The sequence below is a fragment of the Carassius carassius genome, chromosome 11 (assembly GCF_963082965.1).
Source record: "Carassius carassius chromosome 11, fCarCar2.1, whole genome shotgun sequence".
NCBI classification, from domain to species: domain Eukaryota; kingdom Metazoa; phylum Chordata; class Actinopteri; order Cypriniformes; family Cyprinidae; genus Carassius; species Carassius carassius.
Window position 1 is genome coordinate 9277061 of NC_081765.1, and position 26659 is coordinate 9303719.

General features: G+C 36.2%; 3 protein-coding genes and 1 long non-coding RNA gene across 5 annotated transcripts in view; 2 read left to right on the forward strand and 2 right to left on the reverse strand.

Annotated features, from left to right (window-relative positions):
• LOC132152732 (serine/threonine-protein kinase SIK2-like) overlaps positions 1-26659 on the reverse strand; it is a 364451-nt gene that overhangs the window by 168109 nt on the left and 169683 nt on the right. The window lies entirely within an intron of this gene.
• On the forward strand, positions 3422-8247 carry LOC132152730 (cell surface glycoprotein CD200 receptor 1-like). Of its 2 annotated transcripts, XM_059561578.1 has the most exons (7): positions 3422-3828; positions 4745-4798; positions 5679-5978; positions 6279-6551; positions 7232-7355; positions 7476-7539; positions 7686-8247. In XM_059561578.1, the coding sequence occupies exons 1-7, from the start codon at positions 3759-3761 to the stop codon at positions 7776-7778; spliced, it is 978 nt and encodes a 325-aa protein (XP_059417561.1). In that variant the 5' UTR covers positions 3422-3758; the 3' UTR covers positions 7779-8247. The 2 variants fall into 2 exon arrangements, with proteins under 2 accessions (XP_059417561.1, XP_059417562.1); XM_059561579.1 differs by lacking the exon at positions 4745-4798 and having other exon boundaries at positions 3424-3828.
• Positions 12685-17717, reverse strand: LOC132152390 (uncharacterized). The gene is made up of 2 exons (XR_009436500.1): positions 17658-17717; positions 12685-13169 (listed from the first exon to the last, which is right to left on the reverse strand). It is a non-coding gene; the product is annotated as an uncharacterized LOC132152390 (long non-coding RNA).
• LOC132152570 (uncharacterized) lies at positions 19128-22438 on the forward strand. Its single transcript, XM_059561323.1, has 5 exons — positions 19128-19415; positions 20559-20870; positions 20998-21054; positions 21670-21789; positions 22347-22438. The coding sequence occupies exons 1-5, from the start codon at positions 19364-19366 to the stop codon at positions 22436-22438; spliced, it is 633 nt and encodes a 210-aa protein (XP_059417306.1). The 5' UTR covers positions 19128-19363.

The following is a 26659-nucleotide window of genomic DNA, read 5'->3' on the forward strand; positions in this document are numbered from 1 at the left end:
GGAATATGTGGACATGCTGGTATAAATAAATGTTTATTTTTAATTTAATTATTATTATTTATTTATTTATTATTTTGATTTATTTGATTTGTTTTCACATTTCAATTTATTTTTGCTATTTGACATATTTCAAATTCACAAAGAAATATACACCATTTTGTCTAAGAAATAACAAAAGAACACCTTTTCATTTATAATTTGTCTTAAATGTGAGGAATTCATATTGTGAAACCAGTATTGTGAATTGTATCGCATCGTGAGTTGATTGATTCATTACATTCCTAATTACCACACAATACATATATTAAAGGCAACGTATGTATTAATATGTTACTTTTTAAAAATGAGGAATCATTAATGCTTTCTTTTTGGCTCTAACCGTTATCAAACACACCTGAGCAAGCTAATTCATGTCTTCGGGATCATTAGAAAATTACAGTTAGGCGAGTTTGATCAGGGTTGGAGCTAAACTCTGCAGTGCATTGGCCCTGCAGGGACAGATTGGAGGAACACAGCAGAAAACGGTACTACAATGTTACTGTAACATGCCTTATCTGATGGAGCTCAAATGAGACCAGACACTGGAACTGTTATCACGAGCTGTTATTTTTCATTTTATAATTTTTTACATCTTTAAACAATATTTGATATTTCCTCACACACATACATCAACTTATACTCTCATAATTTCTCCCAGACCAGTTTACGGCATACATGAACTCATCTATAAGCACAATTAAAGAAAGAAAGACATAACAAAATAATATTTTGACCAAAAAGCCAAATGCTGAAATAAATAGTGCATGGAGCTGCAGCAATACTGATGTAATGAGGTCAAAGGTATACGTTTGTAGAGTAATTTACAATGACTTTGAACACAGCTCAACCAATCAGAATCCAGAACTGGAACTGGAGCTATCCTCTTTATAAAAAGGGCTTTAGAATGACTATAACCTTAGGCTTAGGCGCTGTGTGAAAAGTCATAACAAACGGTTCTTTTAGTAACTGATCACTGTTTTGATTATGCGTTTTGATTTGTAATTTTCCATTATATCTTGTGTGGCAATCAAAACCAACTTCAAACTAAAAACAACCGCACAGAAGCCTCTAGAAGACTACAGTACTTCGTTCATATCTGAGATGCAGAAAACCACAATAAAGTGGCCTGTTGGTCACACATTATTTTCCTTTAAAATGATTCCCATTTGAACTTCCTCAGCCAGCTGCTGCCAACTCATACTCAAGCTAATAATAACCTCACTAATAATAAGTGGAATATTTTCAATTGTGTAAGCATAAGACGTACTGGCCTCACGAGATCAAATCATCTTTGAGCTGTTTGGTTCGAGCTCTTTTTAGAATTAATGTCGTAAAGTCAGCGGAGAGGTAAACAAAGAACTGTCAAGAACTGGTGTTTGTGTGAGAGGAAGGTGAAGGTTTTGTTATATGTCAGCAGAAAAAGGTCATTTCTGATTGCGTTGCAGATAGCAAAGAGTGTATGCTTTTTCTAATCTGTAGCATTTCATAAGACATCTTACCACGCAAACACACATTTGATCTGACAACGGCTAATATCTATGTGATTGGAGGGGGGCATGGCTTACCACATCCTGTGTGACTGCATCTGTCTGAACAATGCACATCTGCACAACAATGAACTGACTGTGCTCTTTTCCCTAACCTCATCTAGCATGCAAGAATTGTCCAGCAACTTATATTCAGTTACATAATTATACGCCTTAACTTGAGAATTGGCTAAAATCAGCCGAGATATAAAAAAATACTAAAATTAGTAAAATACCACACTCTCTTTATTTGATCCACAGTATATTAATATTTTTAGTGTGGGAATTTGAAAATATTTCTGGAAATAATATACATATTTTATTCCAGTGTTGTTTTGGACCCCATTGACTGTAATTGCTTGGGCATAAACTGCCAAAATATTTTCTCTTGTATTCCACACAATAAATAAAGTCAAACAAGTTTGGAGCAATATGAGTGTGAGTAATGAAGACCCAATACCTTTTTTTTCGGTGAACTATGCCTTTAATACATTTACATTAGCTTTTTGTTTTCGTGATTTATGACATTGGTCTCTGGAGCACTGAATGCTTTATTGAGCAATCAAAGGATTTTATGCAAAGTAAACTGGACATTTCAATGTTGGCACTATTTTAATGTCTCTTGCAATAAATAGGTGCTGTTGGCGCTTATACATCTCAAAAGGATAAAGTTGTAAAAATGGCCTTGGATGACTTCTGTACATATTTTTTTTCAGAAACATAAAACCTCAAAAAGAACAAGGAATGGTGAGAGACACAAATGCACATAAAACCATGTTTAATACTGTCATTGCTAAGCTGATTGTTTTTGTTGTTCAATTGAGCTATTATTCTTTCTGCAATCTGTTAAATAATCTAAAGCCGTCTTTCTTCTGTCTCTGACATTTGCATATGATTGTCGCTTTTCACCCCCCTTTCGTGTGAGTCGAACACAAAATGTTCAAATCGGTAATGAAACAGCTGTTGCCCTCCACTTAATCATCATAAATGAATCAATGTATGCATATATCCACATAAAACGACTGACTGACATTATATCTGAAGGAAAAGCAGTGGGTTTTCTAGGGTTAATCCATGTGAATAATTATATTAAAAAATGATACAATAATTATTCCAGATTTAATAATTGATAACTGCCCATATTACAGAAGCAATGTTCAGAGATTAATAATTTAGCGGAGAACTATTGGTAATTTTCACCTCGTTCTCATAGGTTTTTTTTTTTTTTATAAGACATTTCACAGCTGGCCTGGTGGTCACATATATTTCAACACATCCAAAAGCTCAAGTAGTTCCAAAAATTCCAATATACTTATGATCGGAACTCCACACAGCTCTCGTAGCCTGCTGTCATTGGTCTGTCAATGGGTGGACATAGCAAAGGTGACAGTATGACAGTAAAATAATTGAAACCAAAAATCAGTCCTACACCTCTAAATAGTATTTTTGTTATTTATTATTTAAGCTGTAGCTGCAATAATTAGCCAAATGATGTATAGCCAGACTGTCATTATCAAAAAAAAAAAACACCTTTCCTGATCAACCTTTTATAATAATTTATTTTGTGCAAGAGTCTTTCTGGTGATCCCCTACTTGACATTTTTCTAACATACTGTAGTAAAGAATGAATAGAAACGATCAAAACAGCCTCAATCACATATTTGCAGATTTTGGTAATAAGGTCACATTAGTCTCATCATTCTGTCAGCTATATAAAACAGTAAAATGAACCTACAAATATCGCCATCAACACATCACACACTGCCAAACTGCAATCTTCTTGCACTAAGAAAATGCTCTCACATGACACCCGTGGTTAACAAGACAGGAAGTCAGCATTTTCATGTGGGAGAAGATATGAAATTTAAAAAAAATGGAGGAGTGTACAACAGCGTCACACTGCTGAAGGAAACAAAAGGAGGAGAACTCAGGCAAGTGAAAGAGAATAGGTAAAGTCTGATAGAGAGATAAGCAGTTGTGAAAAACATTTGAAACTCCACAAATCGGCATGAGTTACTTTCTCCTCAAGACTTGGATAAAGTCAGTCTAAATCTAAATTCATAGTACGGAAAAAGAATACATGACATTTCCAAAAAAAAAAAAAAAAAATTTGACGTCCGCATAACCCGTGAGTATAGAGATAAAGGACATTTAAAGGTGAGAGAAGAGAAGTCTGAGTGAAGATCTGTAGCGATGGCGAACAGCTGGACATTGACGGTGGTCGTCCTCCTAAGTATCTTTATTGCAAGAAGTCAGACAAGAGGTGAGTTTACATTTTTTTTTAATTAAATTCTCGTTAGTACTATTTAGCACTCTAAAGATACTCTTTAGTCTACTTTACTACACCGGTACGTGGGTGATTTGGCCTTCTGATCTTACATCATCTTTGACTGGTATCAATACTTTTTGTCTATTGTCTATTTCTAATGGAATATCAAACATTTAAAAGAGATCTAAAAAGTATTTTTTGTGTATTTGCTTTATGGTTAAAATCTCGCTTTGTTTAAATCAGTCAGTCAAAGTACTGAAAGTGTCAAGTAAATATGGCTTAGTAACTGTCACTTATTTGAGGAAATTCTATTTTTATACTTGCAAGGATATTTATGGTGGATGAGAATCCTGTTTTCTCACGGGCATGTGATGGTTTTGTGTTTTTTTTCAATCTGTGTTTGTTGCTATTTCGAGAGGAGATGCCATGACGAAGCGCTCTTCCTCTCTGGGGGGATTCTTAGGGGGGAGATGAGTTGTTGAGGTTTTTGAGGCTGACAGATGTGTCTGAAAAGGAACTGTAAATGTAGCACGAGCGCAGTTTATGATATTTGTGATGTGAGTGTTGACAATAATGCTGTTTAAGGTGGTACGGGATGGCAGCCGTTGATGTAGGCCAGGTGTTCATACTCCATTTTCTTCAGAATCAGGCCTCGTTCATCTTGTGCTACAATAATGAAAACAAATCATTGTCTCATCTTTGGGCAAAACTGTACACCTCTGACTAACACTAACAAGAAACATGACCAATAAATGTAATGGAGGCTACTACTAAACCTTTAATATCTTACACTGAATTTGGTGTAATGGAAATGAACTGTAAATCTTACTGGAGTGAATGATTGTGTTTCCATGTGCTGAGCCTCACATTAACCTGTTACTAACCCGCTGTGCCACTAACTGTCCTGTAGGAGAACAAGACACTGGATCACATCATAAAGATTCTGCACTTGAAAAACTGACAGGTCAGACAACATACACTTTTATTTATATATTTATGCAAATACACTGCCATTTTTCATGTATAGGATACAAAATAAGAAGAGAAACTATTATAAAATATTCAATATCAATAAAATATATATTTATTAACCAATAGTCAGTGAAAGTAAGCACTTTACCTTGTCCAGTCATTATCTGCCATACTTTTTAGAAGTTTCTAAAATAACCATTTTACAGACATTAGATATTTTAAACTAACTGCTTTTCATGTGGAGATAAAAACCCATCTAACATGGTTATCAAAAAAGGGGGTTGTGCTTCTAATGCTTTAAAAAAATAATGGTGACATTATATAATAAGGTTCAATTTGTTAATATCAGTTAACATGAACTAACAATGAAAAATACTTGTAAAGCAATTATTAATCTTGGTTCATATCAATATTAACAAAGATGAATAAATACTGTAACAAATGTAATGCTCATTGTTGGTTTGTATTAGTCATTGCATTAATTAACATGAACTAATGAATCTTCTTTGTAAAGTCTTACCAGAATAACTTTGTTTTGTAAACTGTATCGATGAAAAGTACCAACTGTGTTACATCTCTCGCCAGAATAGCGCTGTGTATGTTGTAACTATTTTAGGGTTATACTGTAGAAGGAAATGACACACCAAAAGATAAAACTAGTCTGGCATGACTAGATAAGTTTAGTGTATAGAGAAAAAATGTGTCACACCTATTATTATAATATCCACATTTTATTTTATTTGAATTACTGTATATGTGGATAATACTTTAGTTTATATATATTTTTTTGTTTGTTAGCTTTACTTTGAGTAAACTGAATTTTTACTCTATTCCAATATGTAATCAAATGTTTTTTTTTTTTTTTTTTTTAGATTTCCAAGAGCAGATCTTTATTTCAGGCAGCGATGTGACTTTACGGTGTGGCAATCTCACTGCTGCCAAATGGAAGGAATTAATTTATATAATCTGGAACATCAGCCTGCAAGACAGAAAATGTAGAGTTGGTGTGTCACCCAAGCTGGACGACACATGCAATGATGGAAAGAAGCTGGAAAACACCTCAGATGGAGTTTCTCTATTCATTCCCAAGATTTCAGTTGAAGATGAAGGGCTTTACTTTTGTGATTTATCATATAAAGGAGGAAGCTATGCACTAAATGTGACTGTAAGCGGTGAGTACAAACACAATTTACAGTAAAACTATTGAAAATGCTGTGAAAATGTTTGTAGTTTACAGAACAGGTTAGGTGTAATTATCTGACTTTTTTTTCATTGATAGGCTCATTGATGTCTCTCAGTGTTTCAGTGAACTACTGATGGCTTAAAGTCATTAACACGCGCACACACACACACACACACACACACACACAAACAGAGAGAGATAGTATTTAGAGCTAACAGTGAAACCATACCACACTGTATTATACTGATATCATACTGGTCAACTAAATTAATGTTCATTTTTGTTTTAGTTACCAATGTTTCAACCAAGCAGGACAGTGAAAACAATCAAAGGACTGCTGTCTGTAATTCCAAATATAAAATGAAAGCACCCACTCTTCATTGGGAACCTGCCGTGAACTTTTTCTCCAACATCAGTTCTGTCAAGAAGCTTGGCAGGTTTTTTATGTTGGAGAATAAAGTATATCTGCCGGAAAATCTCAACATTAGTGAGCTCACCTGTGTGGCCACATACACGTCTAAGTCCGGCTCTGTGCAGCACAAGAGCACACTTCATCTTACAGGTGAGCACACATTACATGAAAAGGAAATGAGAATTGATTTAATAAGTGGGTCAGTAGTGAATTCATGTTTCTTCAGCTACATGTGCTTCTATGTCTCATGGGGTTGATTTTTATAAATCAGATTTCCTAGATAAGCTTTTGCTTTTGTTATTATAATTTTTTTTAACCATAGCTTTGTCATTTATATTGGTGCTTTTCTAATACATGTTTTTTTATATCATGTAAATTCATCATAAAAATAGTGATTGCATTTTTAAAAGAACTGATTTTCTAAAAAAAAGTGAGTGAAATAATAACAGACCTCTAAAACTCTTCCATATTTATTATTAACGTAATTTATACAAATGTTTACACATAGACTGTCTCTCAGTTGAGGCATCAGTTCACAACAATGACCAGAAATTCCCCCCTAAAAGTAATCAAAAGTCAGTGGACTTATTTAACATGGAGGCAACCGTGTCAGTGAAGGGTTTGATATGAAATATGAGAAGATGCAATGTGTAAAGAAAATAAATCTATGTAAATAATATATATATAAAATAGAAATCAAGGGATTTTACACAACACATGATTTGAGAAGTTTTTGTATTTTTTGTGTGTGTTTTTTTTTTAAAAGGAATCAGTTTTCACAATATTGAAAACTGATTATAACAAAGTAAACAAATACTCTCTCTTTTCAGGTTCTCAAAACTCAGATCCCCCATCTCCATGGAAAAATATTGCCATATCAGTTGGCTCTGCTTGTTTTGTTCTTGTAGCCCTGGCTGTGGTTTACAAACTACGCAGAAAGATTTATGACTTAAGGTGGGATCTTTTACTCCCTTGATTCACCGTTGTTGAGCTGAATTACTTTGCAAAGTATGATGATTAATTAATAGACGAATATCTAATTGAGATCTGTTTGTCTTTGTATTGTCTTTTTAGTGCATTGAAGATGCTTTGCTGCAAATCCAAAACCTCAACACCAGCTGAAGACAGACCAGTCCAGGTAAGAAGTCTCTTTCAAACCCTGATTTTATACTACACCAAACTCCATTATTCACTCTATAGGGTGTCATTTTGATTGATTCTGTGTGTATCCATTGTAAAAGTGTTTTGTAAGGCTCACTGAAGCATATGTCTGTGTGTATTAAGCCCGTTGATGTTGAAGAGGTGGAACCCTATGCAAGTTACATACAGAGAGTCAATTCTATCTACAACTCTTCAGCTGAACTCTTCAACGCTTGAGAGAGAGACACTCGCTTTTCATGATGAAACAGGATACCAGAAAAGAACTGAGGGCAAAGATATGTCTGTGGTCAAAATTACACATGAAAAACAATACTAGTGGAAAATAGTCATCTGAGGAGAGCATCCCCAAAGCAAACAGCGCCTGACTGAGGAGCAAAAGTCACACAGAGTCAAAAGATGAAAGGTGATGACATAGGAACATTTGTCTTAGTATGTAATGAGGAATAACTGGGACATCTTCAGCGTCAGCGATATCACTAATAAGTAGATTTGTAGAGAAAGAACTTGGTTAGATATTAATCATTTGATCAAATCAAATTTGTACAGATTTATATCAGAGTGAATCAAAAATCAACTTCAGACAATGGTTTTAATGATAAATACTAAGCAGACCCAAAGTGTAAAACACCTATTTAAATTGCACATAATTAAAAGTATGTAAATAAACTTATTGTACTTTTCAGAATGGTATATGTATATCATATGTATAGGTATATCAAATTGAAATTTTTTTATGTGTGTGTGATCACAAAGTCATCAAGTTTCGTATCATTCTGATTAAGGTATGATTTTTAAATATTAAAAACCCATTTTCTTTCCGTCAAAAATGACCAAACAATACCAGAGGGTTAAATGAACTACTCTCAGCTTTCTCACATATTAGTAGTGTTTGATACCAGCATTTATTGTATCTGTACAAACAGGCCCTTCTCAACAGTCACAAATGGTCAGTGTTAAATAAGGAGTATTTGAATTGTTCCTGCTTCAAACAGATCCACCTCCTCTGGGAGACTGTGTTGTGTGGCTGCTTATTATAAAAAGAGTAACCATGCGTGTAATTTGTGATCAAGCAATGGAGATACAGACCCTTTGAGTAAAAACATCTCAGTCATTTGTCCCCTTAGAAGAAATCTCACAGTGTTTAGAGGAACGATGTGGAAACTTAGGGGTAACCATACACCTATCTGATTTCTTGTCACTGGAAAAAAAAGATCAGGTACGCCCTCAGATATCACACAGATACTCCCGCAGAAACTGAAACTGGTGGGATGTCATCAACTTTTTTTTTTTTTTTGCATTGGGATTCCCCAAGCATTATTACAGTGTCATTTTTTATTTGATCCAAATTTAGATCTCAAAGCTCTTTACCTTTGTTCTGCGATAAACCTCTACGATCACAATCTCCATAGCATCCAACATGAAAACCATAATGCTCCCTCTAGTGGTTGGTTTTTTGGTAGCAAAGTCTCATTGAAACACCATATGAATAGTCACCCTCAGAATGAGAATTCAAACAGCTGAGTAAAAACATTGATGGGCTCCAGTTCATCGGTTAACATCTTATGAAGTGAAAAGCTGCATGTTTGTAAAAAAAAAAAATCCATCATCTAGGAGTTTTAACTTTAAACTGTTATTGCCTTTAATAGGTTCACTTCAATGCTGCGGTGGCATCATTGCTATGGGAACACCTCTGGTGTGACAAATGTCTGAAGCCCTTATACCATCAAGCCAATTCATTGGTCAATAGCACTTAGCATCACGCCGAGCATAGATCACGAATGCTCATATATGTATATGTGTGTGTATATATATATACATATATATATATATATATATATATATACATATATATATATATATATATATATATATATATATATATATATATATATTAATTCCTTCAGGAAGCGAATCCTCTGTTGCCCGTTGGAAAGAGATTCTTGTGTTCTAAGCCATCTATTTATATTCAGCAGTTTACTCCTCTAACGTGGACACAATGAGTTTACCTTTATCTATTGTTGTATCCATGATGTCTGTGTTTGTAAGTTGCACTCTGTGCTCACTCTCTTTCTGAGAAAGGAGAGATGTCCGTTCAACTCCAACTGTTCCAGTTCTGCGGTTGCTGAGGTGCCACAAGAGTTTGACGCTTGGGGTGACAGCATTGAGCCTGAGTGTACAGAGAGTGAGAGAATGGAATTAATCCCCTTCTCTCTCACTCTCTTCTCTGGACCGTGTGCATTCATCAGAAGAGCGCCTCGTGAGTCCGGTGGTTTGGTCAAATCTGATTCCTGCTCCGGAAGCTCTAAATGGATTCTTTCAGCTGCGGATTAGATGATGCATACTCTACAGCAGCCTCTGGCACTCGGTTTTTATCTCTTCTCTCTCTAACATTACCTGCTGGACTGTACTAATGCCGACAAGTTCATTTAATTTGGTGCTGATGCTTCCAACACTTGTTCGTGTACTGTTTCTAGATGCAGACTTTGTGGAGTCCTACAGCAGATGTTTGTTGTGCAATATGATTTTGGCGCTTTACCAAGCATTAATTGCCCAACTATTTCTTTCAGTTCCGCTGCTGCGTCAAGATGAGACAAATACGTAGATGAGCTCACAGATAAGTGCATTCTTATAGACAGCCTATATATTCTTATAGGCTTGGGCTGTAGAGTGAGCTTATGGTTTTAAGAGTCCTTTAGCAGATGCTGTCATGCATTAGTGTCTTGGCTCTTCATGCTACCAAGCATTAGTCTGCCAAGCTTAAATTTTCTTTCAGCTCTGCTGCTGTTTTTAGCTGAAACAAATCAGTAGTCGAGCTCACAAGTAAAGTGACTCGGGCTGAGCAGGGTTTTTCCGGTCTCCTTCTACTCATACACTGCATTAATTAAGGCACGTACATTAATTTGGTGCTTACACTTCCAACTCTTCTTCATGTGACTGTTTTTAGGCACAGACTCCACAGCTCACATTTGCCATGCACTATGGTTTTTGGCACTTCATGCTACCAAACTGGCCAGCTAATAATAATTATTCTTTCAGCTCCACTGCTGCTTTGAGTTTGAACAAGTTGTGGACTCTGTGCTATGAGCTGGCTCCATGCTCTGTGAGTTTTGCAACACACATTTGTTGTGCAACATAGTTTTTGGTACTTCAGGCATAACTAATCATTATTCTTCTTATTCTAAATGAGATGCACTGAGCTGAGTTACTGTGTGAATGAGTTCAAGTGTAAAAGTATCTCTTATGGCAAGCTATTAATTCACACCATGGTCAGCCTACTTCATGTGATTGATGCAGCGCTTTTGCTACCAACACTCACTTCACATGACTGGCTGCATTATGTGACTGCAACATACATAATTTGTGCATTGTTGAGCGTTTCATGCTACCAAGCAGTATCCTTTTTGGCACAGATTCCTTTTTGTGACTTTTTATTCACTTGGAATGCCAGGCAGGCCATCCATTTGAGCCATTAAAGACTGTCAGACAACTTTGAACCTTAAGCTGTTTTTTTTTTTTTTTTTTTTTGTAATCCCATCTTCTCTTAGAGGACTGAGAATCTGCAGGCTCTGTCAGCTCCTCTTGTATGGACTTTGCCGAGGCTGGTTAAGTCTTACTGCTGCCTAGGCCTAGTTAACCCTAAGGCTGCTTCGACTCCGTTTCACTTTCAGCAAGTAGTTGGAAGCTTTCTCCCCTACTTTGTGGGGTCAGATAGTGAATATCTCTAGCCTATGAGGCGCGTGATGCTAATTCTACGAGATCGATGGCTTCTTCTCAGGCTCTCTTAAAGGGCCTTCGATGGGAGATGTCTATGCTCTGGCAGGTTAGTCCTCTCCTCACACATTCATTCAAGCTCTTGGCTCCCAGGTCTCTTTCCCCGGTCTTCCAGCTATGTTAGGTTCCTTAGATGTTATTGTATGTATAGCATTCCCATAGCAATGTTGCAATCGCAGCATTGCAGTGAATCTACGAAAGGGAACATCTCGATTACTTATGTAACCTTGGTTCCCTGAATAGGGAACAAGATGCTGCAATTCTAGCTTTTCTGTACCTTCGATAGCGCTTCCTTTGTCATGTGGAAAATCTGATGAAATGGCACGCCGGACTATAAGTAATGTATGCTCGGAGTGGTGCTAAGTGCTATTGGCCAAAGATTTGCTGTGATGGTATAAGAGCTTCAGACATTCGTCACACTGTAGGTTTTCCCATAGCGATGAAGCCATCGCAGCATGTTATTCAGGGAACCAAGGTTACATACATAACCAAGATCAAGGTTACATACATATGTCCATCATCCATTATAACATGAAAAATCCACCCACATATTTGTTTACAACTGTTTTGCACTATTTTGCTTGTAAAAGGTGGTTGATCTGTGAATATTTCTCTTCTGATTTCTCTTCTGAGGTGACTTTTTCACTGGAGAAAATAATATTATGAATAGAGGACTTAAAGCCAGAAGTGAAGGTTTATCTTAATCATGTGGTTGATTATTACAAACATACAGCTTTTCATTTCACACAAAATTACCTGATGGACTGAAGTTGTGTGGGTTACTTGTGATGTATAATATAATATAATATAATATAATATAATATAAGATAAGATAAGATAAGTTAAGTTAAGATAAGATAAGTTAAGATAATAATATTATAAGCTGTTTGGACTCTCATTCTGATGGCAAACATTCACTACAGAGGTTCATGGTGAGCAAGTAATGTAATTACATATTTCTCCAAATTTGAAGAAGAAATAAACTCATATACATCTTGAGTGGCCTGAGGGTGAGTCAATTTTCAGCAAATTTTTGTTTTTACATGAAGGATTAAAATACAGTAGGCTGACCATGGTAAATACTGTGCTGTTTCATCTTAGTATGTTTCTGGCTAGATGCATCCTTGAACTGAGTAAAATATAATGACAATTTATCTATGTTTTATACAACAATGTAAATTAGTAATTCCTCTTATCAAACACGTGTAACTCTTCTAAATGACACTATATTTAGTCACCAACTGATTACTATTCTTTAGGGTTTAGTCTTCACTGAAATTTTTTTTTATCTCTCTTGAGTTTCTTTTATCAAATCACTATTATAATTTATATAAAGACACATACAGCAAGACAGACTTAATTCCACTTTTATTCACTGTGCATGTAGATGAAGGTTGTATTACTTATTATGCTTCAAAATATCAAGTCTTTAGCATATTTAACTTCATGCTATAAACATAAAGTAACAAAAACAGACTTGAAATTAAATAATTATTAAAAAGAAAGTAAAAGAAAAACAAATAAATACAATTAAAAAAAAAAGCTGAATATCATTGGAACCTATACAAAGGTAACAAGCTGTTAAAGATGTGCCTATGTATCTCAGGTGTCCATTCCAGCTGAATGTGCAAATTTCAGCCAGGATCATCTCAGTGCTCAGCCCATGAGTACATAATCATCTGAACAGTCTTCAGTGCTTTTGTTCTTGGCTGAGTCTTTTGTGTTTTGAGGGAGCATTACAACAGAATAATCACAATCATTGTCATCCACGTCTCGAACAGGTCTGTTTGGACTGATGTTATTGTGGTCAATGGAGGCATAGAGGACATCTTGTGCCTGTGGGCCAGACAGAAAACATGAGCATGTGAATTATGCCAAGAAAGTCTTTAAACTGGCATAAAAAACAATAATGCATTAATTTTGTTGTTTGTTGTATAGGCATTTTTCATAATGTTGCATAACGTAAAGAGGCAGATTGAAATCAGGGTGGTGTAGCCTTGTGGTTAAAGATTCAAGGCAAATTGCATAAACACAGGCACTACGTTAATAAGACTGATTTAAGGACTAGTTTGACCAACTAACTAACTAATGGGTTATCAGTCTTTCTATACAGACTGAAATTAGACCAATTTTAATAATAATAAATTGCCTTTGCTATATTTTTTACAAAATGTTATTATTTTAAACAAATAAAAAAACATCAAATATAAAATTTTACATAAATAAAAAATTGATGACTAATAATAAAAATAAAATATAGAATATACATTCTACCATCATTTCAAATATGAATCATAGACATTTATTAATTGCTTGGTTATCTGTATACTCATTTATTTTAGACCAATAGTTCCCAGAGGGAACGAGACGCTGCTTCGAGAAACACTCTGGGAATGCCCTTGCGTGACCGCATTCTGAAGCATGTGTAAAATCAGTCCAATGAAGCGTGAGATGTCATGAGCAGGGTGAGGTGAGGAACAAGGAAGTATAAAAGTGAATCCGGCAGAGCGCAAGTTAGCTTCGATGAAGTAGCGCCTGCAGGGATGCAGGGAGTATGGCAAAGAGATGCAGCATTTAATTCCCTCATGGGAACCATTGTTACATATGTAACCTGGACACGTTCTCCATTCACAATTTCTCAGGACAGATTCCACATCATTTCTCGGGTCATTCGTTTTGATGACCGTGAAACCAGACCCAGTCGACGTGAGAGGGACAAATTAGCAGCTATCAGAGATGTGTGGTATAAATGAGAAGAAATTCTGCCTCGTCTTTACAACCCTGGGCCACACATTACAGTGGATGAATGCCTTGTACCATTCAGAGGACGCTGTCCTTTTCGCCAATACATTCCAAAAAAGCCAGCCAGATATGGCATCAAAGTATGGGCAGCCTGTGATTCCAAGTCCAGCTATGCCTGGGAAATGCAGATTTACACAGGCAAGACATCAGGTGGAGAACCTGAGAGAAACCAGGGGATGCGTGTGGCTCTACAAATGAGTGAAGGGCTGCAAGGTCACTGCATAACCTCTGACAACTTCTCTACATCGTACAACCTTGGTGTCCAGCTACTCAAGCGAAAGCTGACTTTGATTTGAACAGTGAAAAAAAACAAACCTGAGCTACACAGAGATATTCTGAACATAGTGTCATGATCCGGGTTCCTCCTTTCTCTGTCCACCTCTTGTGGTCATCCTACACACTCTTTCTCTACACCATCACTTTAACTTCATTAGTCCCAGCTGTTCCCACTTACCCAATCCTTTCACCTGTTTCCCCTTTTCCCTGATTCTTCCTGCTATTTCTACCACCGCTTTCTCTGCCCCTTTTGTCAGTTTATTCCTAGCTATCAATGCTGAAGACGCATCTCTTACCTGATGTGTCAAGTGTTGTTCTGTCTTGTCCTGTGTGGTTTATCTGGAATCTTTTCTCCTTCACGCTCCTTACTGTGCTCTACCAACTTAGACGCTGTGGTCCTGAACGGACGCGGTATCCAGCCTACAGTACCCACTTTCTCTGCGGGCTTCGCCTCTCACAGTACCCTCTATAGGGATCCTCCACTGCACCTGGCGCGGCTGCTGCTCATCCCGAATCTCAGTAACTAGTTTCTCTGCCACCTTTTGTTAATGCTCAGGGCTTACGAGCCAAGATTTCTGTTTTAACTGATACCTCTGTCTCCGGAGTGGATTTATGTTTATTCTTTGACTGTTTCTAATTTTTTCATTAAAAGACTGTGAATGGGAATCTCGCCTTTTGGTCCTCTATCTCCCACCTAACACACAGAAGGCAGAAACGTGGATTCGTCAAAATTTGCTTTCTCTGAAAATGCAACAGTAGTTTCCTACTGCCCCAAAATAAACAAGAATGTCCTTGTGATGAGTACAATGCACAGAGATGCATCACTGAGTGCAAGAGAGGACCTGAGGCCAGAAATGATACTGGACTATAATTCCACAAAAGGAGGGGTTGACAATTTGGTCAAAGTCACATCAGCCTACAGCTGCCAGTGCAGGACTGTCCGTTGGCCTCTGGTGGTCTTCTACAACATCTTGGACGTGTCAGCATATAATGCCTTCGTCCTGTGGCGTGAGATCAACCAAACCTGCAATTCTTATGAGCCTGGCTCTTTCTATCCTTTTCCGCCCTCTTCTTTTAGTCTACTGTTTAGTCTAATGTTCTGCTCTGTATCAGTGCTGCGCTGGATAGAACTACTGCTGTGCTTCTTCTGTGTATGCTCCTGTGTGACCAGAGGCCTGCCACCATCTGTGCCCGAGCGTCTTCGTTGAACTCTGCCTAAGTTTGTTTCCAAGAATAATTCTCCGTTGCTGATTACTGGCCTTATTTTTTGGCTGTTTTCATTGTGATTTTTTTGTCAAGAAGATTTCTGTTTTTTTACCCTACTGGTGGCTGCCTCATTTACCTTTTATTAAAGAATCTATTGACTGTCATTTCGCTTTTGGGTCCTCTCTCACACCATAACAGCAATGAGGGCAAATTGAACAAACGTCGATTGTTCCTGGAGGAACTGGGAAAAGCTCTCATCACACCTGAGATCCAGAGACGCTTCTGCCCACCTCGATCACCAGCGGCTGCAACTTTGGTTGAGTCAGTGCAAGCAGGTGGATCTGAAGTCAGACCCACAGAAAATGAAGGAGTGAACACAGATGATAGGAAAAAATGGAAGAGATGTGAGGTGTGCCCATCCAAGCGCGACAGCAAAATCAGCACCATGTGTGTGAAGTGCAAGAAATTCATATGCAGAAAGCACACACTTGATGTGTGCTCATCATGTCAGAAGTAACTTCTTGACTTTATGAAATGAGTTTACAAAACAGCCAACTTAGGAAAAGTCAATATTTTCATTTATACAGCTACATTGTTCAGTTATGATGTTCTAATAAGAAAAAAAAGTTAAAAAATGTATATGCAAAGCAAGTCAGCATACTCTTTATTTTAAAATTTTGTCCAAACAAAACCGTTTTAAAAAATGTTTAAAAAACATTTTCATTAAATCATATCTTCAGATATATTTTTTTCTTGGAATATTTGACAAATGTTGATATTAAAAGTTTACAGTTTATACCTGAATCTTTGTTGTTTTTCATAGTGTGATTTTTGAGGAATTGTATTGAATCCAATTAGGGTCAATTTGACTCGCTCCATAAAGGGTGAACACAGAAATCGAACAGTGCACAAGGATTAAATGAGGAAATAGTGAGAAGAAAAATAGTCTTGAGCGTGAGAAACTTGACTGAAACTTCTTCTATGGGTTCAAAGGGGCATTGCACAAGCCCTCCAGAAACACTGCCAAGTCTCATGTGGGTACCTTAGTGCATTGTACTGGCCTCAGCCTCAGGGAGCCACAGAGGAAACCAATGACAAGTGGTTGTCTTCCCAAAGACTGACCACCCAGAAGAGCAGGGTAAGCAGCTAAGGCTGCCACGTACACCTTCAGAGGTCTGCACCATGGCATCCAGTGCTATATTACACTATAATGCTTAAATAGAAAAAGCTTCTGGAAGATATATACATATAGATACACACACACACACACACATACACTATAAAATTACAGCACAAAATGATCAACACAATGAATGAAATCATTATCAGTATGTAAATTATTAAAACATTCTGACTGTCTTCGCTGAAAGCTTGAGGTCAGAGGTCTTCTTTAATGAGGCAATATTCTAAGTTATTATACCTAAGTGGCATTTTTCTAAAATATGTTAATTTACACATTTTTATGTGATTGTAGGGAAACAAATTCTATTTGTTTAGTCCAGATGCACTTTAAATGTATTTACCATGCAGAATATTAAATCTTAAAGTTCAAAGTAATTTGCTTTGACACATTTTTCTACCTAGATTCTATTTCTGTCTCATTGAGAACATTATTTGAAGAAACGGGAAAAACAAGTGTGACTAGATGTTTACCGTTTGAATATTACTGTAAAAAGACTCATTCAGAGCAGACAATATAAAGCCCCAAAATGCAAGGCAAGCAAACGTATCAACTGTTTTTTTTAAAGATGGAACGACATTGAAAGCCAACAATATCTGTGATGAAACTAACATCAGATCTAAACTAACACCTCCTGTTTTAACATGATGTTATCAGGAGTATGTGAATCGGAACATCATTACTACATATTTAAGAGTTACATGAAACTAAAACAACATTCATACTGTGTAATTGTATCGTTTTAGTGGAACTGCGTTTATTTAGAGAGCAAAGACAGAAAACAAGTGATTTCATAGTCAAATATGTAGTTTAAGAAACTCTTATAAAACATTTGGCCTATGACTGGTTTGTATTCTTACCTTTGTGTCTGCTGTTTCTCTCTGATGGTCATTATCTGCTCAATAAAACATACAATAAAATTCACTGCATACAGCGATTTAACATAGCATTCATCAGCTACAGATGTGCACACTGGGAAACCTTTAGTATGACCCACATGAACTTTGACATAAAACTGAATGCTTGCTTGCGTTCTCTGTCAAAAGAATGCTAAAATAAGTAAGACGACACTTCCTTATTAATGCTTTGCATTAGCTGCAACATACTTTATCAGAATATATCAGCTGGAGAATTAGCTTACCTGCGTTTTCACGTTTCTTCTTACTGAGGATAAAAAAATTTATGTAAATTATATAAAGTCACATACAATTTTCCATGTCTGAAACATAAAAAAGGAGCAATCAGCTGGTACGCTTTGACAGTGCCATAATAAACAATATAGTTATTTTAGATTACATTTAAAGTCGTAATAAAAAGTAAATAAATACAAAAACAGAGATTAAAGAGACTGCTAGTACTATTCAGAAGTCTTACCTTCGGTTGCAACTTAAAACACTTCCCATAGCTCCAACAAGCTTAAAATGGTTTGCACACTGTGGTATAAATACTGAAGCTACAACCACAAACTGCGAACTACTGTGTGGTCTTGAACCCAGAGTTTCTGATCTGCCAGTCAGAATAAGATATAAGAGAGGAATGGGGAGAGTGATTCAGTGTAAAGTGGTCAAACAACAGTCTGCTTGTATTTCATTTGTATTTCCTGTGTTCTGTGGCTTTTATTTGCCTTCGAGTGTATGACACGAAGACATGCTAATTTTCATGGGTGTGCATTCTCCTATCCACTGTATAATGTGTGTGTGTGAATGTACTTGTTTAGCCTAAAATGTGAGGACCAAATGTCATGTTTCATGAAATGTAAGTATATGAAAAACAACAACAACAACAACAAAAAACATTATGGAGCAAGTTTTGGGGCCCCTCAAGGAAAACAGCTTATAAATCATACTTAATTATGTGTGTGTCATTTGCTATGCTTTTCTGTGACAGATCTGCTCTATTATTTTCACTAATATGTCAGGTATGCAATTTTCACTATGTCAGGTATGCAAATAGCTGTGACTAGAATACAAATAGATATATTCTTTAATTTCCAAATGGGTGAAAACAAAGTCACCCATATCTTCAAAGATATGATACATGCTCAGTTTCTGACAGTTGATGCGCTGCTTAGGCACAGGAAGTTGTGCATTTCCTTCAAGACCACAAAGATAGCAACTCGCTCTCTAACTACTTTGCATTGACAGAAATTGGCCAAGCATTATAATATTTAAAATTAAAACTGACTTACTTTAGCAAACTGCCTGTATGTTTACGCCTTCAGCTTGTATTAATAGAAAACATAAAAAGTTTTTTCCTAACTGGGGGCAGTGTTAAGTTTGAGTTCAGCAGTGTGAGACTCTTCATCTGCACTGACAACATAAGCTCTGTAGGGGTCAGTGTGACAACGCTTCATATAGGTAAACACCTACAATACATTGATTTTGGGGGGGAAATAAACACTCAGGGAGAGTGTGTACAGTAATACCATCCCAACGTTGTAGCACTAACTATAAGCAGGAAGTTAGTTAGAGTTAGTAAGGTACACTTTTCTAAAGGCTGTCTAAGACAACTAGCATTTGAAAACTTTTATGTCAGACACGTTTACTTATGGTGGATTTCAGCAGTGATGAAAAATTATCAATGCTTCATCTTCTCTACTCTCTTGCAACTGACTTTGGGTGAGAGTTACAATCTTATGTATATTATTTTTAAGGCAGGATACTGTTAAATATTGTTTTATGACAGCCCTCATAAAGTTTTCTTAACATTAATCTTTCAGGCCAGAAGTTTTGCAGATATGCTGTTTTTCAAAGATAATAATCAGTGATCATAGGTCAATGTATTTAATACTTGATATATTATATTGATATACTTGATATATGTATTTGATATATCTATAGTCGCAGAGACGCTGCTTCTCTACACTCTTAAAAATAAAGGTTCTTTATTGGCACCGAAGGTTCCATTAAGAACCTTTAACATCCACGGAATCTTTTTCATTAAACAAAACGTTCTTTATAGTGGACAATGTTTTTTTTCTGATTTTTAATATGTTCCTCACACTAACAAGAATATTTCAAGATCTGATTACTGATAGGTTCTTTGGGAAACCAAAAATGGGTTTCCACTGACATTGAAACTTCCGTCTGGAACCTATATTTTTAAGAGTGTATGTGGGCAGATAGAGGATTCATCCAAGCCTCTAATCTAATAATAACCTAATATTGACAACACTCATATAGTTTCAGAGGATTACTGACTACCTTTAAAGATACATTTAAAATGAAAGGAATATTTGGTTATTACTAACGGATTTAAATATGACTAATCAAAGCTACTATTTATAGTCTTGAGACTTTTTTTCAGATGGTTTTTATTTCTGTCCAGCTGTGAAACGTCTTAGAAGGAAGTGGTTAAACGTGTGTTTAACAGCTCTAGTTTGATAGAACCATTTCTTGTGCACAAAATCCAGATATATAGGATATTAAACACTTTATCAGATATAACCAGTTAACAATTTTCAGTCTTGCAAGCATTCAAGGTTGTAGTTTTAATTTCCCACAGAAATGGTACTCTCTTTAATTAAATACTGTCACATGTTGCTATTTCCATGTACAGCTTCAGAGACTCCTTAAACACCATCCTGGTGCAAACTCTTCAAGTGACCTCTAATCACTTCAGCATCACAGTCATTGTTAAATGTGTTAAAAGCATCTTCAGTGGTTGTTGTTCTAATACTGATGGGATTGACTGCAAAATGTGCCATTGACTGTCTACTTTAAGGGATTGGTTATTGACCTTGATTCTCTCTCATGTAAAAGGTGCACACATATCTATATGGAAGGGATGGACTGTATTGTTTCCTCTCCCTGAACTTGCACTGGAGACTTCCATTGATTCAATCGAATGGAAATACCACACAATCCACAAAACAATCTTACTGGCCACGATCAATCTCATGAAGAAACAGGAATCAAGAATTTTCAGCAAGAGGACTGGAATGAAAATAATGGAGAACGGCACACTTTACATTGAAGATGTAAAAGATGAAGACTCTGGGAACTACTCTTGCACCATCATCCTCCATGATCGAAAGATGTGGATAGAGCAGATTTATCTTGAAGTACTTCATGGTACCTTTCTCTTCTATTTTACGCTTAACTCAAGTTCATTTCTCCCATTGATAGTCTTATAATAATCAGACTGTCGAGTCTGTCAGGGATTTGGATATTTCTTGGTCCTAATCATTTGTTTTCTCAGCTAAAGACGTGACGACTGAACCGAACAGCAAAATGTACACAACATTTAAACCTTCAGGTACCTTTTCATTCACTGTATTTCATGTGGATTAAAGGCACATTCAAAACAATATGCCTTTTTCTTAAAGAAGAATGTTGATTCTACCTTTTCACACATTTTTTTTTCTTTTCGGTCAGTCACGTTCACATACATAAAAATGCTTTCAAAATAATGGGTGCCTATTGTGAAGCTGCAGAGCATTAAGTCACTTCCCCATGAAGGATGAGTAGAGAAACATTTTACATTGGTCACATCATACATTTTTTATTTTGTTTTGCAAAGCCATAATTCCACTGCAACATTGTTATAAAATAAGGAAAAAAAAAAAAAAGTTTTTCCGGTGTTTATGAAATACTGTATCTATTACACCGCATTATTTCTAACTGACTATACGAGTCATCTTTCTAAGCGGCCAATAGCCATCATAGATGTCACACATTTTTTACCACAAAAGAAATTTAATATAATAAAAATAAACTATGTTTCCTTATGGTATCACCCTCAGAGAAACAAAAATACAAAATCTACTTGACTACAATGACTTTCTACAATGCTGAATCTTCACATACTGTACATCGTACAGCTTGTGAATATTTTTATTTTTTGTTTTCTTCTTTTCCCCTTTCCCTTTAGTGCCCAGTATTACTGTAACAGCATTGATCGCAATATCAGTGTGCTCAGCGCTCGCAATCCTCACAATTATAGCCACTATTTTCATCTTGAAATGTGCAAAAAATTGTTGCCACACATCAGGTTTGTGTGACTGTCATTTATTTTATTATTTTCCTGTTTTATATTGATCATTGAGATCAAACATGAAAATGCTGTCATTGTTTACTCAACCTTTAACTTTCTCTTCCTGCAAACACATTAAAAGTTATTTATTTATTGTAACATCCTGGCTGTTCGTTTCCATATAATGAAAGTAAATGTGAACTGGAGTGGTTATTTTCCAAATGTTCTATTATCAAGTAGTTTGATCCATATGACCATATGAGCAGCAGCAATAACTAAAATGTAAGCATTTACTGAAATTATACACATTTTGAGTTATGACTGAAACAGGGTCTGCAATTATGATCTGTTCAGTGACAGATGAGGTTGGCTCGAGATTCAAGATGCTCAGTGAAAATGGGATGAGAAACCAAAAAGTCATTCACTACAGTTAGAGTAGTTACTGTGTTTTGCCTTTGTAAGATACTATTCATTTTAAAATGCATAAGTAAAGAGAGAGAGAGAGAGAGAGAGAGAGAGAACAGAATTTTGACATTTGCCATGCCTACTCATACTTTGCATTTGCTCTTTTGCAGATGAACCCATCTACGCCAATAAGATGGTCATAATTGAAGAAAATAAAAGGTCACAGGTGGACAGAAGGACTCCAGATAATAAATCCAGATAAAGACTCTAATTAGCAAAGAGATAAAAACCCAGAAAACAAACTACCTTGGCTTTTCTCAGAAACAAATGTATAGGGTGCTAAAGTGACGACGACATGGTTTTGTAGGTCAGCCTGGAGGTTTCGCAAGCATCACCCTGATTCCCATCACAATGGGCCAATAGGATTTATTCATTGGCTTTTGGATAATTGCAGAAAATAAGATCTGTGATTCTTGCACATTTTGTTACATTTATTCATTTTGCTGACGCTTTTATCCAAAGCGACTTACAATTGCTATATATGTCAGAGGTCGCACACCTCTGGAGCAACTAGGGGTTAAGTGTCTTGCTCAGGGACACATTGGTGTCTCACAGTGGATTCGAACCCAGGTCTCTCACACCAAAGGCATGTGTCTTATCCACTGTGCCAATACCACTGAAGCCTAAATACAATTGCTACAAGTTGAAAGCTTAACATAATTATAAATTAACTATACCATGGTCACATGACTTCTGACAACTCTTTCAGGTTTTGATATAAAATAAAATAAAAATAAAAAACATTTTTTATGAAATTTTGAGCTGGAATCCATCTGGCAAGAGCGTGATTATAAACACAAGGAGGCTGTAAAAGTGGACTAGATAGATGAGTTTTCCTGTTCTCCATGACAATGTTTAATGTCCCTGAACAACTTCTGTAGTTTCATTTAGCCACTTGTTAGTAATAGTTTTTTTCAAGACATTTAAAAGCTTGAAAAATCATGTGTGGGGTATCACTGATATATTCTACGTTGTCAAATTAAACATGTCTTGGTCTTGTGTTAACCAGAGACCTTATTTCAGGCTTTTAACCAAAAACCCCTTCAAAAAAAAAAAAAAAAAAACTTCATCACGATGGGTTTTGGTCTACAAAAATACATCATCCGTCCTGCACTCTATTAATGTTGGTGTGTATATAATTCTATTCTTTAATGAGAACACTTTTTTCTGGATTGGTAGTTTATGATTTAGTGATTATATTTCTATTGTTCTGTTGTTATTTAAGTGTGGATATTGTACACTGGCCTAGTTCACCTCTGACATCTTTGCTTTCCATGCAAATTAGCTTTAAAAACCTGAAGTTACGATTTCCTCTCACCGTTTCAAGAGCAGACACAGGGGTCTGAAGAGTCTCTAATCTAGCAGCAGTGTCATCCTGCTTGCAACAGCAGTTCTGTGGTGATCTGTCTATTGCTATTGTTGCTGTAGCAACAGTGGTTTACTGACCTCTTTCTAACAAGTGAAAATGTTGTAGATGTGTGCTTTACTAAATGTGTGCTTTATGTTTAAGTTGCTGCTTTAACCAACAAACTGAATAATGAATAAACTAACAACATGAGTAGTAAATCTAAATGTGTGTTCTTTTAAGGTGAATGTGATATGAGGCCAACAAGTTTGTGATATCTGTGGTGTGCTGTGGTCAAGGCTGTCACTATGCTGGAAAATTTGGCACATTTTATTTATTTTTTTTACTTTTTTGTCATCTCACTTACAGTAAACATGTGATCTCTGCAGCCATCTGTTGTCTGTGGATATGGTCTTATGCAGGGGCACACGCAGGGTTTCATCTGAGGGTATGCACAGAGTTACAGAATATATATATATAGATCATCACTGAATGTGATCACTAGATAAATTATTCTGCATTCATATGGTGTCAGAATAATCTGAAAAATAATTTTCTGAGAAAATTAAAATGAACGCATGTCGAAAATATCTGATTAAAAAAACGAAACAAAACAAAACAAAAAAATCTTTGTAGTAACATTAGGGTCTATGTTGTTTATATTATAATATATATTATTAGTACATTACCGCCACCTATCTCTCAAATGGACCGTTGACAATGTCATTGTCAACAGTGGCGCCGCCAGAAAATTTTAACAGGGGTGGCCAGATGGGGCCACAGTAAATTTTGGGGTGGCACATTAAAATAAAGAAATAAAATTAAGGGTTTGCAATATTCACAAAACGTTATATCTCTGTGATTTCTGGGATTTAATTGATAACTAAAATTAGATTATTTTGCTCAGTGTTATTGTGCTGATCTTATTTCTAATTGTGCTGACAGCTGACTCCTGATTTTTTTTTTATTTTTACCCTTACACCATTTTTTCCAAAAATGTGTGCACCATCTTTTAGGTCAAATACTTGCATTTGGGCTTTTACTAAGCAAATGCAATCAGTATCAACAAAATTGATCTTTGCAATGCGATGAAAGCAGAAGCTGCATCTGAAGTGCCATTTAGATGTTTTTGTGCACTGTTTAATGCAGCTCTGTGGGACATGGAATACTTTAACCTGCAGTTACAAATGAATAAATAATGTTTTGATATTTTAAAGATAAAACATTGAAAACTGATGTTTGAAATTATTTTAAAAATGAAAAGGTACCTTAAATGTGAAATTAAAACCGCCAATAGGTGGCAGCGGGTCACTGTTAACAAGTGAGTCATTGCGTTTGAACCGAGTCATTTAGACGGTTGATTCATTCAGGAACGAAACACTTTCATGTTGCTCAGCTCAGAGATGCAAAACAGTGGCTGCAGCAGGTGCTGCACGTGTTTTTTACCTAAATCCACTCAAAGCTTCATCAGAGAAGAAGTGTCATTGTATCATATGATCTGCAGTAAATTAATGCATTTTTGTGTGAATGTTTGTGTTGTTCGAATTTGTTCTACATGAGCGAGCCTGAACAGACACACAGTTGAATGTAGGCGTCTAAGCCTCTTCCTGTGACTTGTTTCTGCTTAACTGTGATGACCTGAACTTCTTTCAACACATTCAGATCTGTTACACTGATATGTGATATAAGTCAAGTTTTTATTGGTTGTGTACAATTGCGTGTTTTAAATACTTAATGTTTCAAAGTGGACATTCACACAGCAGATGAAAGGATGTAAGTCCAGTGAGGTAGACTGAACAAACAGTGTTTTTCACTCTAGACTTCATATACTTTTAGGAAACGCAGTTGCTGCAGGTTGTTTGTCATGTTTGCTGGTTGAAGGGAGCTCATTGATGTGATGTTTAACTCCTGGAATTGTTCCCATTTCAGACAGCTGGTGCAACAGCTGTGTTCAGTTGTGAAAACAGTCAGCATTTTGTTCATGAGATTTCAGAGAAAGGCTTAGTAGTCTGCATGTGGCCATGTTACTAACAGCTCAAATTCTGTTTCATTTGACACTTATTTGACATGCATCTGTTTTGGACTTGTGACTCTGCTGACTTCCTCCAGTCTGAAAATATCAGGTTAAAGGTCAAAATACACTACACAACTTTTAAAACCTGGACAGATTATTAGGCATCATACATTTATGCTACCAGCCTTGGTAAAACTGGCATCATACACTAAACAACTGAGACTCAATTCATTCATAACACAACAAACTCTAGCTGCTAGAAAATGCATGGCAAATTAAAACAGTACGTGTCATAAATATTCAAAATATCAAACAAGTTTAGTATCCTCAACTGCATGGAATCATACTATGAAGCTAAAAAATCATGATCTGATTTAATCTGTGAGTCATGTTTGATCCTTGATGTTGAAAGTGTAAAATATTGGCTATAGCTTTGCAGGCAGTACAAAAGGATGTGCTGATACAGTTGTAAGCATAGAAGAACATCCACAGAGTAAGTCACTTCACCATCTACTGGTTTTTATCAAGGGTCAGAATGTAGTTAGGGCGAATCAAGCCAGACAAGTCAATTGTTCTGGTATATAACATATCTGTGGAATATCAAATGCAACAACCATTTCATGCATTTTTTGTTGTTGCATTTTTTCATTTGTCTGAGCTCATAGATGGGACCAAGCTCTAAACAATTTGGAAAATGAGTCCCTCTTAAATATAAGCCTCTAAAAAAATAACATTACATATTTTTGATAGAATATCAGTGGACGATCAACTACAAGAAAAGTATATTTTGTTTCAAAATTACAAAAAGCTTCAGGTCAATGGGGACATTGTTGGTGTGAAGTGATGCAGAGATGCATATAAAACCTGGCTTCCAGTAAGCATTCATCATTCTTGCAGGATAAAGTATCATCCTCACCAAATGACACATGCAATGCAGACCGTTCAAGTGTTAAAGTTAAGCCGGATACGTGGTGATGATAGTGCCACAGTGTGGTCTTCTGAGTACTGCACACAGACATATCCGTCACAATTCAGAAGATCTGTGCGCTGTAAACACAAAAGAC